An 18534-nucleotide genomic window follows, 5' to 3' on the forward strand; every position below is an offset into this window, starting at 1 on the left:
GATGATGTATCTAATTGAAATGTGAAAATGTATGTATTCCATTGTAACTTTTGGTTGTACTGTAGTCCAGTGAGGAAGTATACATTCGTGTTTTGGGGTGGTGTGTGTGAGTTATCTCTGTTTTACATTGAATGTACAACATTACAATGTTGTACATTCATTATGCAACATTCACTACTGCACGAACACAAGCTATATCTCTATCTCTCTCTCTCTCCCTCTCTCTCTCTCTCTCTCTATCTCTCTCTCTCTCTCTCTCTCTCTCTCTCTCTCTCACACACACACACACACACACACACACGCACGCACGCACGCACGCACGCACGCACACACACACACACACACACACACACACACACACACACAATCTACACTTATATCAATACGATGAATGAGAAAGAGTTAGGGTGATTGGTAGGACAAAATGTGTTTTAAAATATAGAAAATATAGCACTGTTTACGAAGGAGGCGCTTCCTCAATTTGAGCAAAAGTGCAAACTAATTTCATATATATATTTGCATGCTATAACCTTATGATGAATAGATATTCCTTGTGGCAGACAGGGCCAATTGAAAAGAGATATCGAAGATCAAAGAGAACAGAATAAGCACGGGTCGTTTGACTCATTCACACAGCTGCATTGAGACTCAAGGCCAACAAGCGTATCTTACATTGAATGGGAGTTTCTATTCAATGTGCAGGTGCGAGGAACTGTTGCACACTCTGGCACATTATGTCAAAGTTGTTAGAGGTCCATGTTCGACGCACTAACTATGGGGGCTGATTCGCGTTCAAGGGAGTGCACTTTCAACGTTGAACCGAAATCCTCGGACTGTGGAAATCCCAACATTTTGGTGGAGACTCAAACAAGCCACGTTATGAAATCGACAAACTTGTCTTCGATATTCACAAGAGATATTTTAAAAGAGTCATCAAGCAATAGTTGTTTAGGCCTACTTTCCCAAACAAAGAAAAGCCGGCAAAGGTGGCATGTTATGAAAGATAATCGAAATAGCAAAAAAAAAAAAAATGCATTTTACCCATATTATGTCTTCAGAGAGGCTGAAAATAGGTTTTGTAGGGCAAGCTACTTCTCACCCTTCAATTGCCCACTTAAAGCAAGCCATCCCAGAACTGCCTCAGATATGTGGCGGAGATGAAAAAACATATTTAAAAAGATAATATTACAAATAAATCATGTGAAAATAAGATCGATATCTTTACCCTTAATGTTTCTGCATCACATGCATTCCATTTGTATCATTTGAAATATTGGAAACGATTTGGGAATGGATAGGTTAGTTTAAATCTTCACCTCTCTCTCTTTTTTTAATGACGTTTCCTGGATATATTTACTTATTTGGTATTGCACCTGTCTGGTGATTTTGCCTGCGAATTCCGGCCATTTCGTGTCTTGTAATTATGACATGAAATGGAACATTGAATAGGGGGCAGAAATGCTTTTTACTCGGAGACTGCTAATCCCCTATTAAAAAGGTTTTGTTCAATAATGCAGGACAGTTTCCGGAAGTAGGATTACCGCCTCCATTATTTTGCAAAGAAATGATATTTCACACTCAAACGAGTCTTAGGACGCCATAGAAGTGTTGAGAGGACCAAGGACAAGAAATTAAATGGATTCAGTTTCATTTGTAGCACAAGTCCAATAATCCTTTCTTGACATAATCGGTAATTAATGTGATGAATATGCATTTTAAGTGAAACAACCGTGCTGTCATTGGATTACAGAGCTACTGTGTCCTGCCTAGTACAATTGATACACAAATCCTTCATGGCATGCATGTTTTTCTTTATGAGAAATCATATCTGTAATAGACCCAAATTAGTTTTATTTGATCAAATGTTGACTACATACAAAGTAGCAAGGATTAGTAGAAGATTAAGTAAATATTTTTTTATTACCCAGTATCAGAATATGTTTTAAACATTTTAGGTGTTGGACTTGTTGTCTGAATTCTCAATTTAAGGACAGGTGCTCTATTGCTGTACTGTCTGTTCATGCTGTTAAGCCTTATAAAAGAACAAGCGGAAAGAATTGGACCCCCCCCCCTTCACACACATACACACACACCACCCTTCTCTCTCTCTCTCTCTCTCTCTCTCTCTCTCTCTCTCTTTCTCTCACCACAGACACACACACACACACACAGGGTTGAAGCCTGCTTCTGCACACCAATAACAATGTCTAACAGTAGACCACAAGGGAATCTAAGGACAGAATTCAGTCATGCAACATCACTAAATAGTGGCTCAGAATCAGCTCTGCTACAGGCTACATTGGTTTTCATTAAAAAAGGACAGTATAACAGCATCAAACACTTTATCTTCTACCATCATATATCATCAGATTACATAATTCCTGCCATCTGATACTTGAGATTACAAGTTTATTTACAAATCGGAACTACCTTATGCAGGTCAAAGATTAAATTAATCTTCAATATAAACATACAAACATGTATGTATGCATAAATGGACACTTTACTATATTGTCAGTAGTTCATTAGAGGCTGGACTGTAATTAATGCCCTGAAGAAGTGGTGATGTGGTTCGATGACAGCGATCAACAGGGGATGACTCCAAACCAACATCTTGGTCAAAGTTGAGAAGGAGAGGCTGGTCAATTGTCTTAACTACAGTTTATTACATCATCATCAAGTTAGGAAAGGTAATGATGGGTTATCTATAGATTACTTAAAGTCAGATTCAATAAACGTAGTGTTCTCTCTCTTTTTATATGAAGTCAAACGTATTTACATACATGTTCCTGTATGATTCTCTGTGCCTGCCTGCAATGTTTCTGAAATGTGTTTGTGTGTATGTGGATAAAATAAAGAAAAAGAGTGTGTGTGTGTGTGTGTGTGTGTGTGTGCGCGTGCGTAAGTGTGTATACCTTTATAACTGTTGCGCATCTATGGGTTTTCGTTTTAAATATAAATAGTTTTACACAGCCCTTGTTCCTTTTGACGACTGGAACTAAAAGCTTTGGACGGCTCAACAGAGAAGAGGCGACCAAATCGGTGACAAAAGAAGCTTTCCGTGTCATCAACGTCGTTTAGACAACATGGAGGAATCCTTCTGATATTAACTCCCACTTCAAAGCGATCTCATTTCAATTGAGACCGGACTATCCTTTCCCCCATTTATCCACAAGAGCTGGTGCATGGAAGTATCAGCTTGTTTGGTTATTTTTGTAGTGTTTATTCTCCTTCTCTTTTCAGTGTGGTACTTTGACAGAGTAAACGGCAATACAAGCACCAAAAGACTAACTCTTAACATATCAGATGCTAGAATGGTGTAACCACTTGCTAGCTCAAGCCTAACTCGTGCCATTGAATACCAATTCCATGCTCTTTATTATAATTTTGGAATGCAGTTTCTTAATCAAAACAATTTTGGCTCAATGCATTGTCTTGGGCGTGCAAACTAATTTGTTTTACTGAACTAACCATAGGCCGATGGTAAATTATGTATAAGCTTAGAGAATAATAAAAAAAGAACAGTTACCATAGACTATTAGGCTAACCTACTTCTCTTACCGAACCTTAACTATGTTGTTTTAAAGTTGATTGCGCGCGACCAATTTTGTAAACAGTTCTTTTCCCCAAACAATAATGAGAAGAATAAAAAAAATAAGCTAACTGTCTGTATTTTTTACGTCATGAAGCAGCCCAGCATTGTGACTTATTATATCAGCTCTTCTTTTGATTCTTGTAAAAAAAAGAAGCAAAATTATATTTGCTTTTAACATGGTATGCAGGAAATAAATTACCGTTTCATACCCCATGGGAAGTAAATATTACATTCTTTTCAACAGGCTTTGAGGTCCACGGACTTGGCCCCATATCATTCGAGTTTGACTCGGCTATTTGTATAGAAATCTTAATTCAGCATGAGGATTCACCGTTGTGAAGAAATGGCTCTTTGTACCAGAAGTTCTTTGAAGTCTAGATTAGAATATATAGGTTTTCATCAAACGCGGGTCTTAACCCTTGTCCAAAACCATCGTATAGCCTATATATGGAGATATGGTGCTCATAAAAGAAAGACATGCAACGAAAGTAATGTCTCCAAATCTTAAATATGGTGTTGAAAATTGCAATTTAACAATTGCTCGAACTTTAGTTGTTATTAAATTCATTCAAAAAGAGAGATTATCGTAGGCTCTGTTTAAAGTTACACTGACAAGAAAAGTATGCATTCAAGGAAGGCATTAGGAATTAGAAATGATGGCCTGAGGACACATTATCGTTGCCCAATCAAAACTGCCCCAAATCGTATCTTAAGTTATGAAGCACGTGTAGAAAATAGGTGCCCAACGTGCTTGACACCTTTTTATTAATTCGACGGCAAGGCAAATGTTTTGCCTCAAGTATTGTCTCACATTTCAGACCACAACAATTTTTCTTGATTCAAAAATGTTGTTTCATCATTGTTTTCCTTAGCCTATGTCTGTGGATTTTTGCTGAACGGGAACAATGGACAGAAATGTGTGACATGAATATGTCACAAAAGCCAGAAAACATTTTATCGTACACCCTTTATTCCAAATACCGACAAAATTACAGGGCAATATGGTACACATTTCAAGTGTACACTAGATGAGAACACATAATAAAAAGGCATTGCTGACAAATTGTGACAATACAAAATACCCACCAAATGCCAACGTTGAATAAACATTTATGACTTTGTAGGTAATATCAAATAGACCATATGAAAACAATTCAATAGTTGACTTTCATCACAAATGAAAATATTTATGTATGAAACATAAAACATGTATACAAACAATTTTAGCAAACAAAATTGCTTAAAGACAGAAGCTTACAAAAAATGTGGCTACTGTTACATTAACACATCAAAAATGAGCAATTTACAAATGTACATTTCATATTGAAACACTTTGGTTCGATAATACAAAAAGGCTCAGATTAAAAAATAAATTAAAAAAATGTTTAAGTCTAAACTGAATTTACAAAATAATGCAACATGCGTAGGCTACATTAAATCAGTACCATATATCAGAAATGTACAAACTGAATTTCGTATTTTCTTTATGCGGAGAAAATACAGTTTTTTCATAGGAATAGGCCATACGCCAGTGTATTGAATCAAAACATTTGAAAATATACCTTCTAGATTGATGCCCAATAGAAAATATATTTATGTTTGCTGCATTTTCAAAACGGAATCTGTTAGAAGGCGTCCCTTGACTGAGGGTTCCTGTAAGGTGGTTCATCTGAGGGGTCAGGTGTGGAGGAACCGCTGGGTGGTGTATGAGTGCCACTGGCTCCAGAACTGTGACAAACGTACCACTCACTAAGATTGGCGGGCTGTGACGACGCGACGGGTTCTGAGAGCGATGAAGCCCCTGGCTCGCGGCCTATGTCCGATGAGGGGGACACTAATGATGGAGTTGAAGATTCGTAGCCTGAACTTGGTGGTGGAGACTTACAGTGCACCTTCATGTGTTTTCTTAGTGAGCTCGGGTGTGTGTAAGATTTGTCACAACCTCTTACTTTGCAGTTGTAAGGCTTATCGCTGGTGTGCACGTGGGAGTGCTTTTTCCGGTCACTGCTATTGGCGAAACGTCTGTCACATCCGTCAAACTCACATTTAAAGGGCTTTTCACCTGCAATGAAATGACATAGTTTAGGTGATACTCGACTTGAAAAAGCAATCGGGAACTTCTACCTTGAAGTCAAGGTCCCAATATAAGCAATGCTGGTGGAGAAAAAATGCTCACCTAAAGTGGCACAATGTTGTCAACCAAACTGAATATTCACAAAGTCAAAGGACTTACTTGGCACACGAGCAACATTTGGTTGTTGCTGTTCACCTGCAACCATGACAGTCCATAAAGGCCGACAACATGACCAGGCAAAAAGACAATCTGAATAAATTACACTAGAATCATTAAACGCTGATTTCTCTTAAGCGCCAAGCGACTCATGTGTAATTGCTGCTGTCTAATTATACTTGCGTGTTGAATATCAATTTGACCTTCAGCTGTTGAGCTGAGAGAGCCAATCAAGGATATTAGTGTTTTACAAGGAAGCATCGAGGAGCAGACCCCAAGGGAAGATTGAGCCATAACCACAGATTTCAGTTTTAAACATTATACGAAGGACCAGGGCCCTTGGGAGTCAACACACACTGAAATAATTTAACAGATTTGTACTGTTAGCAAATGGTTTGAATTATGCATTTACTGGGCTGAATACGTTTGGGGAGGCAAATTTGTTATCATTATTGTATTACACACACTCCATGCAGAGTATGATGGGATTGGGTCCAAAAGTGTATGTTCTTCTCTTTAGAAACTATGTATCTGAATATAGCTGCGTGTCCCAGATATTATGTTTTCAGGAAGCATATGTGTTTGTTGATAATTATTCTCAAATGTATCACAAAGAAAGAATGTTATTACAATACATTACAAGTCCCACCAAATAATGTAACCCAGAGGGCAGCCTGTAAAACATGGTTGGTATAGACTACCTGTTACATTGCTGTGGCCCCTCCTTTTTCTAGGCGCTTCTTTCTATCGACTTGTTGCTTTTGCAAGGATGAGTATTACCCAAAGCATTTCCCTGCTTTGTAAGCAACTACAATATTCCTTGTATAGCTTTATTGCATTTTGTCTTTTAGCATTGGAGTTTTTGCTGATGCTTCGTTGAATACATCCTTCAACATAACATATTTAACCAGTAAAAAAAATCCTACCACTAATAATCTTAACAAATACAACTAATCATATTTATAGTTAAGTAAGTCCAAATAGAAACAACAATAATGTAAATACTAGTCATATTGTACTAATGCTGTATATATTACAGTCAAATAAAGTATTAGAATGAGAAGTTTTAGATTATCATTCATACTGGAAGTAATCTGAGAATAATGTATATTTTGACATAATTATCTAACCTATCATGTATTCTGTTAAACACGTTTTGGCATTAATGCAAGATTACAAGATACAAGTCACATGATGCCCTACCTATAGACTACAGAGACAGACTATGCACATGGGGATTCAGCAACAAGTATTTTAAAAACAAGACTGAAAAGCATTGACAATCCAACGAACCATAATTTCCTCCATCCTCCAAAAGCCAACTTTCATTTTATTATTTTAAGTATAATACGTATCTTTTTGACCAGTTGTGTGCTACTTGTCCATATGTGGCAGTGCTCTGATAGACTTGTGGTAGGCCTGAATCTTCGATCTATTTTGGCATAAACATGTCAGTTCACACGTCAAACGCTTGAGTGAGCTGTACCAGAATCCCCAAGCCACATCCTTCTACAACTTTTGACCACTGATGCAACTAACAACAAACACTTAGAAATTAGGTTCAGACTCAAACATGCTGTGCTGCTGCATCCACAGAAAGTTAATATGCTTATTTAGACGTTGATTTGTTCAAATAGCAACTAAAATGCTATTTACCAAACACTACTCTGTTTTTAATTCTCTCTTTGGGGTATGGCTTTAATAAAACCAGTATTGGTTTGTTTACTGAAGAAATAACCCACTAGTGGCTAGTGTTAAAAATTAAATTGCTTAATATTTAGGCTAAATTACTGTGAAGCAATATTGCATAGAGATTGTAGCCTATTGATGATAGTCGATCGTAAATTCAATGCAATACTTGTATTATATATTCTTTGAAAAGCGCAGCTAAATATAAATTAAGTCACTGACCTGTATGTGTTCTTTTGTGAATCTTAAGGTTTTCAGATCTTGCGAATACTTTTCCACATCCAGGGAATGGACAAGGAAACGGTTTCTCTCCGGTGTGCACGCGAATATGATTTACAAGTTTGTACTTGGCTTTAAATGGTTTTCCTTCCCTTGGACACTCTTCCCAAAAGCATATATGGTTTGCCTGTTCGGGTCCTCCGACATGCTCCACTGTCACATGCGTTACCAGCTCGTGCATAGTGCTGTAAGTTTTGGAGCAAAGTTTCTTCGGCGAGTGCTCCGGTTCCAGCCACTTGCAAATGAGTTCTTGCTTTATCGGCTGCCTCATGTAACGGAAAAAGGCACCGGCTCCGTGGTGATGAGCGCTGAGATTCATGTTCAGATTCAGACCACCGTAGCCATGTAAAGGCGAGGCGGAGAACGGATCAGCCCTTGAGCTTGCCACTTGACTCAAGTGATCAGACCTAACGTACATTTCTCCAGGTATTCCTAACCTTATTTGACCATTCAAGGCTTGGCCACCTGGTGCTCCGTTAGATGGCTGATCGTGATGGAGTCCAGAGAAGAGGGTATGGTTTCCAGCGTCGGGGTGATGACCATAGTGTCCTGGATAGCTACCTGTTGTTGAGACAAACATTCCGTGGTGAGAGGTTGAACCAGGAGCCTGGTCGGTCAGCACTGGCATGGCTTGAGCTGTCAGATCTCTTCGAATGAGGAAATCCCTACCTGCGGATAACGCCTGGGCCGTGTGAGACATAGAATAGGGTACCGTCGTTGCCTGCACCGGGCCAAAAGCTCCCGTTTGACTGGAGACCACTTCACTGTGGCCTGCCATATGATGATTGTGGTGGTGATGGTGGTGGGGATAATGATGGGCTGGGCTGATTTTGAGGGCCGCGGAGTGCCCCATGTGTTCTGGCCCGAATGGACTCGGCCCCAGGCGGGGTTCCGCAGTAATCTCCCCAGGGTGCGCGTGAGCCATTGAGTGTGGATGGCTGCTGAACCCCGGGAAGCCTGTCACGCTCTGAGGGGTATGGTGGTGATGATGGTGATGGTGGTGAGCCCCTGCCAAGTCAACTAATCTCAGCGCCGTGTTCCGTTTGGAAAACGTAGGGTCCATCACAGGGCTTCACAAAGCATCCACGCTCATTACTCCTAATTTTAGAATGACTTGACAGCAGGCAAAATAATAATGATGATGACAAATATATTTTAATCGCAATGAAAAATAGAAGAAAAAAAGTTTTTAAAGTTCAGATTCTATCTCAGTGCCTACATGGAATCCCATTCGCTTGAGAGGCAGCAGCAGGAAGCTTTGATATACTGAATAGAGATTCATGGTAGGCGCTGCAGCCCGTGGAGCTAAACAATCACCCCGCGTTCTAATTGGTCAGAGCTCAGTGATTGACGTCACTTGTGACAGTTTCCAATGCGAAGAAAAATGTTTTAGTGACAGCAAGGAACAAGAGCGCCTGCGCCGTGCCTCAGGCTACACATGGGAAAAAGTAGTTGTTATGCAAAGGTTGTTGTACTTTAAACTCTTTCCTAAAAGTTAAATCTTTGCTTCAGAACTGTAAAAGCGAGTTTTCCGTGTTGCATCCACATGCAACACGGAACTTTGTAATACTGATTTACAATATTTTGACCAAGGAAACTTACTTGAGTATGCAAGAGTGCTTTGTTTACTATTAAGGTTATACGGATCATAAATAATTCCAAAATATCTTATTTCCGTTATGTAAACAATCACGTTGTCATTAGACAAACGCAATGATGAAAAAGATCGTTGCGTTCTTAAATGCTTGCATCAAAGACGTGTTCTGACAAAAGAAATGTTCCACAGTGGGCGTTTTAACACACATTGTAAAAAAAGACGGTAAAGAAACATATTTACATGTCCTCCCACCCGCAAGTTACAACCCCTCGTAGCGCATTTGTTGCTTCCAGCACGTCGGGATCGGTTTCTCTTTATTTGTGAATAGAGTGAGCGACGTCTATTGTCCCGAAAAAAGAAGTAATAGAGCGGACCTGTTGTCGTGATCCGGTGTGATTTCGCTCTCTAGCACTGTCTGATTGAGACCCAGAACTGGAGTGGATCAGGGGTGCAGGAGGTGGTACAGCAAAAACGCGCAGTAAGGCAAAGAGTTAGGGACAAAAAAAAACTCGCTAAATTAAGCTATAACCTAATTAATTTAGGCCTAGGCTACTCTGTGCCCATGGTATCATAACGGGTCCACACGGGAAATGTAACATAGTCTAAAGTATAAAACCATGTTAAGAATGAATTACAGGGTGTGAGACCCACGTAGGCCTATTTCGTAGGCGACTGGACCAGTAGCCTATTGTATTAAAGTCTTTAAACTAGTGCTTAGAAGTGGGTGACCGCAAGATAGACTAGCCACCCAACAGACTGGTAAAAATCTAGCTTCAGATGACCAATGCATTATGACACCTGAACATTTTAAGTTCCTACTACCAGCCACTGGTCTGCTATTTTAAGACTGGCCGAAAAAAATTATACATTGTCTCTATTTAACATTTTAAGATCATGTTTTCTTTGGGTAATATCAAAAGGCGCATATGGAATTGTCGTCTGCGTGGAATTTATATGTATAAAGCCTGTATAAAGAAGATTAATTAACAATAAAAGTTATTGATCACGGGTCTTACTTTAGAAAAAGCTTGGAGCCTATTTCTTAATAATCATAACAAAGATGTATTGTAATGTGAGCTGACCACCCTAAAAGGTCAGTTAACATTAGATTCATGTCAAGTAGGCTATCACATTTTAAAATCTAAAACACTGCTGGGTGTATGACAATGTGACCATTGTGATCAATCACAGATATTAAGAACGGTGGGTGATTCAAAGGCAGTAAAATGTTAATTTATTTTGACAGTGTGTCAAGACAATATTTTACAACTGTATGACCATTGCTTGAACATGAAGTAGCATGTTTCAATAGTTTAAGAAACGCATTCCGCACAAGTTCATAAGTTAACGCTATATTTGGAGTCCATGTAAGCCTACGATAAATGGTCAATTCATTCATTTCAGTTTCCAAAAGATGACTATGGAGCTTTTGTAGTCAAGTGAGAACAGTTATTTGAAGTCAACTTGGTAGCGAAGTAGGTAAGTTAAATATTTTCTACAAAAACCGCAAATGTCAGACGAAAAGTTAATTACCATCGCTTTTTTCTTATTCTTTTTACCTCAGAGGCAAGAATCTGTTTTAAACCCGTTCAAACTTTAATCTGTCACTTTGCAGTAGTAATAAAAAAAACTATCAAATTTAACGGACATCTCTTAAGAAACTTAAGAATCTCTCTTAAAAAATGTAAACGTCAAAAGCCTTTGATGACAATGCCATGTCCAGCAAGTCATAATGAGCCAAATATTATGAAAACTATGATTGATCCTAATGGCCTTTGCTCACAGACTGGTATAGGCTCGTAGCTGTAGCCTTGTCTTCTGAGGAATCTCTGTAACACATAGCCTTCTTTGAAGTGCTTTGCTCACAAATAGACACCAATGAAGGGTCGGTGATAGAACAAAACATCAAGTTTCCTTAATTGTATCAGCTATAGTCAAATTACCCTCACTACAATTCTATTTATATCTATTGTTTATATGTTTACATTCTCTGGAAATGTAATAAGACCATCTATTATGTATTACATCTCAATCAAAAATGTCCAGTAGACCTGTCCGACCTTTTGGGACAATTGTCCATAGGTCAGGCAAGATAGTTTGTAAGCATTTATATCATATAACCACAGTCTATACATGCAATACAGAATATAGAAAAATGCACGCCCAAAGTAACAGCTCAACCAAGTAGGGCTGTAAGTGAAAACTCTTCAAAACCTGACACCTTCTGACGCCGGCAGAAACAGGGCCATGTTCTGTCTTTTCTATTTTCAAAGACACTTCCGTACACGTGCCATTCTTACCGTTTTCCACCTGTTGAATGTTCCTTCGAAATGTATTGTTGGGTATAACAACTTTTAAACCTTAACTTCGCCGTCTCTTCCCTCGGTCTCGCTAGTATGTGTTTGGGACTGACTAACAAAAACTAGCAGTCAAGATGATGTTTTAATGGTTGGCATGGCACGTCTGTGCGCACGGCTTTGAACTCTAGCAGCCGGAGGTTCCTGCAGAGAGCGCCGCAAATCCCACTTCATAACTTCGACAACCCACAACGTTCTACACATGCAAGGGTTAAGCATTACTATACAGACAAAAAAAGATCTCACATTGTCAATGTGCATGTTTCTGTATAACACATCAATTGGAAGATAATGACTTCGAGAAACTGTTTGGGGAAACATTTACGTAAAAACATGGTTCAGGAATGTGATGCAAGGACCCAAACTGCTGATGTTATCTCTTTGGCAGGTGGGCTACATGGGGGGACGGGTTATTCAGAAAAAGGGCAAGATAGAGTGCTGCAAACGTAGCTCTATCTTAAACGTCTGCAATAACAGAGTTTATGAAAATGGTGTCCATTGAAGTGTGAGAAGCTGACAGCAGCATCATAAACGGTGCTGGTTACGTGACGCAGTTGTTTAGGCTTTATATGCAACATAGCTTGGGTATGTAGACTCTCCCAGGTACATGTTTTAGTCCCAATATGTTGATTGATCAATTTCGAGGTTAGATATATCTTGCTAGTGGAAGTTGACCAGTACTCCTGCAATAAATTGGAACTTTTACCTTGAAATCTGTAGGCCCCATGTGCTCTGGAATATCAAATTGGTGGTGAATGCATTGCATTTGCTGCCAATATGTTTTTTCGTGAGGAAGGGAGGTTGTCGAGGTGTGGGCATGTTAGTTAAGTTCCCTGCGGACTGTAGTGTGGACTGTAAAAGGCAAATGCTTATTTCATATGCATTGTATATATTGTGGATAAAACACATTTAGAAAAAAAACATATATATTTTGCTTCAGCAGTAAATGAATAAATAAACACCTAGCAAATGTGAATATATTTTCTCACATAGCGTTTTGTTTCTTTACATTTAAAAACTTTTTTCGTGTTGTTATTCAGCCTTTTAACCAAATCCTCAGTCAGCAATCTCACAATACTTAGGATTGATGATGTAAACGGACCAATGGGAGTGTGGGCACAGCACCACGGATTGTTATTTGGTGAGTGGATGTTACTCGTGGGGGAGAAAGGATGCTCCAATGAGAGACCAAGAATATTGTCACATGACCATCCCCCTCCTTTTCCATTCATCAGGGGTGGACTGTGTTGTCTTTTCAATTCATTTATCTGCAGGAATGATTGCGACTATCAGTCTAGAGCTCACTGCCTGACTGAGGAGGTGAAAGTTTCGCCACAGGAAGATAAACCGCAAAAGACAATATCGTACATGATTTGCGTGTTCATCGGAAGAGAGGTAGTGGGGAAAATTCCTGTCCTCTGAAAGTAAATAGAAAATCGGTGGATTGGAGTTTTCTCAGTTCAGCGAGGTCTGATAATTTTTGTAGGCAGAGGTAGGGACTGAGAATATTTGTGCGTGATTTTTTATTTCTGCACTCAGTCGTCTCAGCGAGTCCAGACTAAAGATGCTCTTGGACGCAGGACCACAGTATCCTACCATAGGAGTGACTACTTTCGGCTCCTCGCGGCATCACTCAACAGGCGAAGTCACAGAAAGAGAAGTGGCTTTGGGGATAAATCCGTTCGCAGACGGGATGGGTGCTTTCAAAATCAACCACAGTTCGCATGATCTTGGCTCCGGGCAAACTGCATTTTCCTCCCAAGCGCCCGGCTACGCAGCCGCTGCCCTGGGACATCACCACCACCCGACTCATGTCAGTTCTTACTCTACGGCGGCTTTCAATTCCACCCGGGATTTTCTCTTCAGAAATCGAGGCTTCGGAGACGCTACCAGCGCTCAGCACAGTCTCTTCGCCTCCGCAGCGGGAAGTTTTGCAGCCCCACATGGACACTCAGATGCAGCGGGACACCTGCTCTTCCCAGGACTTCACGAGCAAGCCGCGAGCCATGCTTCCTCAAATGTTGTTAATAGTCAGATGCGATTGGGCTTTTCGGGGGACATGTACGGCAGAGCCGACCAGTATGGCCACGTTACCAGCCCGCGGTCCGACCACTATGCTTCGACCCAGTTGCATGGCTATGGCCCTATGAACATGAATATGGCCGCGCATCATGGAGCAGGGGCCTTCTTCCGTTACATGAGGCAGCCGATAAAACAAGAGCTGATCTGCAAGTGGATCGAACCGGAGCAACTAACGAACCCAAAAAAGTCGTGCAACAAAACTTTTAGCACAATGCACGAGCTCGTCACCCATCTGACTGTGGAGCATGTGGGAGGACCGGAGCAGTCGAACCACATTTGCTTCTGGGAAGAGTGTGCCCGAGAAGGAAAACCATTCAAAGCCAAATACAAACTTGTGAACCACATCAGAGTGCACACCGGAGAGAAACCATTTCCATGTCCATTTCCAGGTTGTGGCAAAGTATTTGCTCGATCGGAAAATCTAAAGATTCACAAAAGGACTCACACTGGTAAGATTTGATATCAGACATTTTTAAGACGTAAAAATATAGTGGCAAATAGTCTAGTCTGCCAATACTAGTACAATTATACAGCGGCATTCAGTTGACTAACATGAATGCTTTATAATACGTCGATATATAACATATTTTATTGAGCCTATAAATTAATAAAAAGAAGGAAAAATGCAACACATTTTAGTATGGCAGACTTGAGGATATGAGGGAAAATAAATTGATAATTGTTGTTGTAGGACATAGAAGTACTATTCAGTGTATAAACGGGTTCAATGCACATATATGAAATAAGTAACATTTGTTGCCATTTATTAGGCCTAATTTGATTAATATTGCATATTTCATATCGACTATGCATTTGTTCCTTTCATTATGCTTTTTCAATATTTATAACAGTTTTGAGAGATAAAATGTTTATATTTGTACTTTGTAGGTGAAAAGCCTTTCAAGTGTGAGTTTGAGGGCTGCGACAGACGGTTTGCAAACAGCAGCGATCGCAAGAAACACATGCATGTCCACACGTCCGACAAGCCCTATCTTTGCAAAATGTGCGACAAGTCATACACACACCCCAGCTCTCTCCGAAAACACATGAAGGTATAGTACTGTGTTAAACGTGAATACATTCTAACGTTATAAATAAAATACGATAAGCCTACATGTTTATGTTATTTGATTGATTATGGTTTGCTTATTGATACATTATAGCATTCCCTTAAATTAATGTGTGAGTAATTTGCTAATACCAGGAAACAGATACATACATTCATTGCACATTCAGAAAGCCTTTGAATTCAAATGTAGGCTTGAAGAGAATATATGTGAACTAATTTATAGTAGCCTATAATGCGTGCTGTGGAAATTAATTTATCTGACAGTGAACACATCCAGTTAGCTACCTTTCTCAAGTAAATTAATAGATTAAAAGTGTCGAATAAATGTCATACTTTACAATTAATTATGTATTTCATGTTGTTTTGAGTTCAGCAAAGTGTTCAGTGAAATCTAATACACTTTTCTAATGTTTATATCGCAGGTTCACGAGTCGACCACTCAAGGATCCCAACCATCGCCAGCGGCAAGTTCAGGGTACGAGTCATCCACGCCACCAACTATTGTGTCACCGTCTACAGAGAACCAGAGCAGCAGTTCCATATCACCAGCAGTATCGACAGTTCATCATACAAGTCACAGCACGCTGTCATCAAATTTCAATGAATGGTACGTGTAAATATTTCTGAAAAGACTGCAGAATTAAGACTGCTTTGGAATCAAAGACTAACAAGTCAGCCTTTAACGCGTGGACCGAGAGAAAAATAAAACAAGGAGGCCAAAATGGTTGGTTAACGGCTATTTAGCAAAGAAAGAGAACAATGCATGGACAAGGTGCAAGGCCAGCTACCAAGTTTTACATTTTCTTTATATCAAAAGACTGAAGTGGGGAATCTCGAAATGCATGCTATCTGCAGGTAGTGCCCTAATTTTTGTACATAAAGATTCACTTAGTTCAAAATGTAATATTTTATTTTGTAAATAGTTATATCACAGTTTAAGGGAATTTGTGAAAATGTGGTCCCTAGATATATGGAAATGAGATGGTTAAAGAATATTGCGATGATTAGACTTGATTGAACAGAATGTTATAGTTATGTGTACCAAATGTGAATTACTCAGTATTACTACAGTCTACACGTCAACCTAACCGACTATTAGTATTAATGTGCTTTTGTATTCAGTGCAACATTTCGTCCAAGGTCCAGTTTGAGTAGCACAGTATCATTGTTGTTATTTAATGTCATGTCGATAAATCGTGTAGTGAAAGCCTGAAACTCCGTGTCAATCTGTTCATGTACGTGATAAATATAAAACTCTCTGTCCATGCCTTGACAATTGCAAGGAATTATTACCTGTAAATAGATCAATTTTCCATATTTATCCGCATGTAAAGGACCGGTAACACATGTTAGAAATGATCGGTATTTATGGAGAAATACGCTCGTATGTAAAATTTAGTTTACAATAATGTTTGGTTACATTTCGTACTATATTAAAGGATTAAAAATACAATCACCGATTGCCTGCAAAATTTTTGTTCAGAATCAGAATCAGAATCAGAAGGGATTTTATTCGCCATGAACGTTTATACAGACCAAGGAATTTACTTTGGCAGGAAGGTGCATACATTAAACATATAGGAATGTTGAAACTTAAATTCTTAAACTCATTCCCGTAACATTTTTAGGCATGACTGGATAGCAGAGTGAATACTGCTTGCTGTGTACAACCCAACAGCCCTAGAAAAGATACAACTTTGAATAGGATATGAGAACTAGGCCTATATGTATGTTTTCACCAAATAAGAAAATGTTCATGGCTGTGCCACTAGATAGCTGAACGTCGATACGTCCACCCATTTCAATGTAACAAAATGGTAACATATTCCTATAGGTTATTTGAAATATGATGTACAAGTGTAACAATTTAGATACGCTTATTGATACACAGGGTTTAAATCACATCACATCACCCTTACATCAGTGAACAACTAGTCTAATCGTATAATAGGTCATTTATGTGAAGTAATTTGATTTAGGCTCTGTCTCGTGTCTTCTGTTTATCCAAAATTAACATGCCAGACGTTGCCCTGAAGTAATGTGCGAATTAAAACGATTAATCGTGACGGATACTCATCAGTGTAAACTGGATAGTTTATGTTGCTTAATTATTCTCGAATCTAATTCATTTTCCCTGTGTCGGATTTCATAGTTTTAGGAAGTGTTGTGGAGTCACTGTTTTTCTTTTGTTCCTTAGCAGCTTCCTTGACCGCCCCATTAGGCAGAAATCACATCAACAGACTCCAATGATCATGAGCGTGGTTAACAGTGCCAGTGTGCAAAACCCAATAATCTAATTCACAATCTCTCAGTTCACTACTAAATTGTCATTTGGACACTTTTGTTGAATATATAATCTGCATATTGAACGCAAATGCATTTTGCTGTTGCAATATCGCGCTTCGTTATGATAAAATGTGTAGTTTAGGCTGTGTGTTTGTGAAAGTGTGTGGTCGAATAATTTCAAGCACAACTATTAACAGCAATAGTTCAGTTGTTCTGAGGTTAAGGCCTAAATAAAATCACGAAAAAATGACCCCAACTCTACACGTCCAGTAATTCAACTGTAGCCGTAATAACAACGTGTGTACCTGTGTGTGTATGTTGGTGTATGTGTGTGTGTGTGTGTGTGTGTGTGTGTGTGTGTGTGTGCATGCGTGTGCGTGTGTTTGCGAGAGAAAGTTCCCAAAAATGCACGATATCTGGGGTGATTTTATGAAATATATTGAAATGTATTCATGTTTTCTTTTCATGGGCTATTAACTTTTGAGATAAATTAAGGATTGTAATAAAATGACTTTTCGACTCTATTTAACACTATCTATTTAGGTTATAGTGCTGATACATCTCAATGCATGCACCACTAGATCAGTAATAGAAAGTGTTAGGTATCGATCCATGCAATGAAATGTATTCTTTATAGAGACTTGTTTAGGGTGGCAGGAGAATCTCATGTATTCATTTCTGAAATGGAATCCGACTGGAAAAGAACGTGTGGAACAACATCAAAAGGCATATGCAAGTTTAACTTTAGCTGTTAACAAATACGCCTGGTGCAGCCTGGGGTTTGTTGGTTTTTTTCACCATCATGCTCACATATTGGATTTGTTACATATGGCTTGGAGCTTTGAATGACAATATAGACAAGCACTTAATATTTCAAACATTCTGCAAATAATTACGGTGTGTGCGATCAAGTACATTTGCAGTGTCAGTCAAATCTTAGCCAGCAGATTAATCAACTAGAAACACGTTTTTGTTCACTTCTTGGAGGACAGTCTTAAGTTAGCCTACACATCAAAGCTCGAAATCTCATTTAAACAAATGCATTCTGATAGTAGTTTTTTATTTTGAGACATTTAACAACCGAAAAAATGCCACGAAGATTTGATGCACTACATTATAGTTGCCTACTTTGATACACTACATGTGAGAGAAAACAAGCTGCAAATAAAGCAAAGGGCGCAGGCGGCAACACTATGAATATGTATGCGTGCACTTGCAGCCAGTAAACCGGTCCCGATTTGTTTGTGTTGATTACTATGAAGAAAATCCAGGTTTATTTTGACTGTAGGTGGAAAAATAACTTTAATGATCTTAAAGTCGTTAGCTCTACAATTGTAAACCGAACAGGAA

General features: G+C 39.0%; 2 protein-coding genes across 2 annotated transcripts; one reads left to right on the top strand and one right to left on the bottom strand.

Moving 5' to 3' along the window:
- Positions 1-5172: 5172 nt before the first annotated feature.
- zic4 (zic family member 4) lies at positions 5173-8886 on the bottom strand. Its single transcript, XM_047023349.1, is given in 3 exon segments — positions 5173-5657; positions 7737-8354; positions 8463-8886. Coding segments are annotated over 3 exon segments (1479 nt in total). The 3' UTR covers positions 5173-5220.
- A 4262-nt stretch (positions 8887-13148) lies between these two features.
- On the top strand, positions 13149-16343 carry zic1 (zic family member 1 (odd-paired homolog, Drosophila)). Its single transcript, XM_047023350.1, has 3 exons — positions 13149-14278; positions 14718-14881; positions 15321-16343. Exons 1-3 carry the CDS (start codon positions 13312-13314, stop codon positions 15513-15515), a joined length of 1326 nt encoding a protein of 441 aa, XP_046879306.1. The 5' UTR covers positions 13149-13311; the 3' UTR covers positions 15516-16343.
- Positions 16344-18534: the final 2191 nt, after the last annotated feature.

The sequence above is a fragment of the Hypomesus transpacificus genome, chromosome 8, assembly GCF_021917145.1.
Source record: "Hypomesus transpacificus isolate Combined female chromosome 8, fHypTra1, whole genome shotgun sequence".
Classification (NCBI taxonomy): domain Eukaryota; kingdom Metazoa; phylum Chordata; class Actinopteri; order Osmeriformes; family Osmeridae; genus Hypomesus; species Hypomesus transpacificus.

What these genes read in the sequence shown, in the direction of transcription:
- zic1 (XM_047023350.1), top strand. Translation starts at nt 13,312, where the DNA reads ATGCTCTTGGACGCAGGACCACAGTATCCTACCATAGGAGTGACTACT. An exon ending in TCACAAAAGGACTCACACTG is followed by an intron (nt 14,279 to 14,717) that starts GTAAGATTTGAT and finishes TGTACTTTGTAG; the next exon opens with GTGAAAAGCCTTTCAAGTGT. An exon ending in CTCTCCGAAAACACATGAAG is followed by an intron (nt 14,882 to 15,320) that starts GTATAGTACTGT and finishes TTTATATCGCAG; the next exon opens with GTTCACGAGTCGACCACTCA.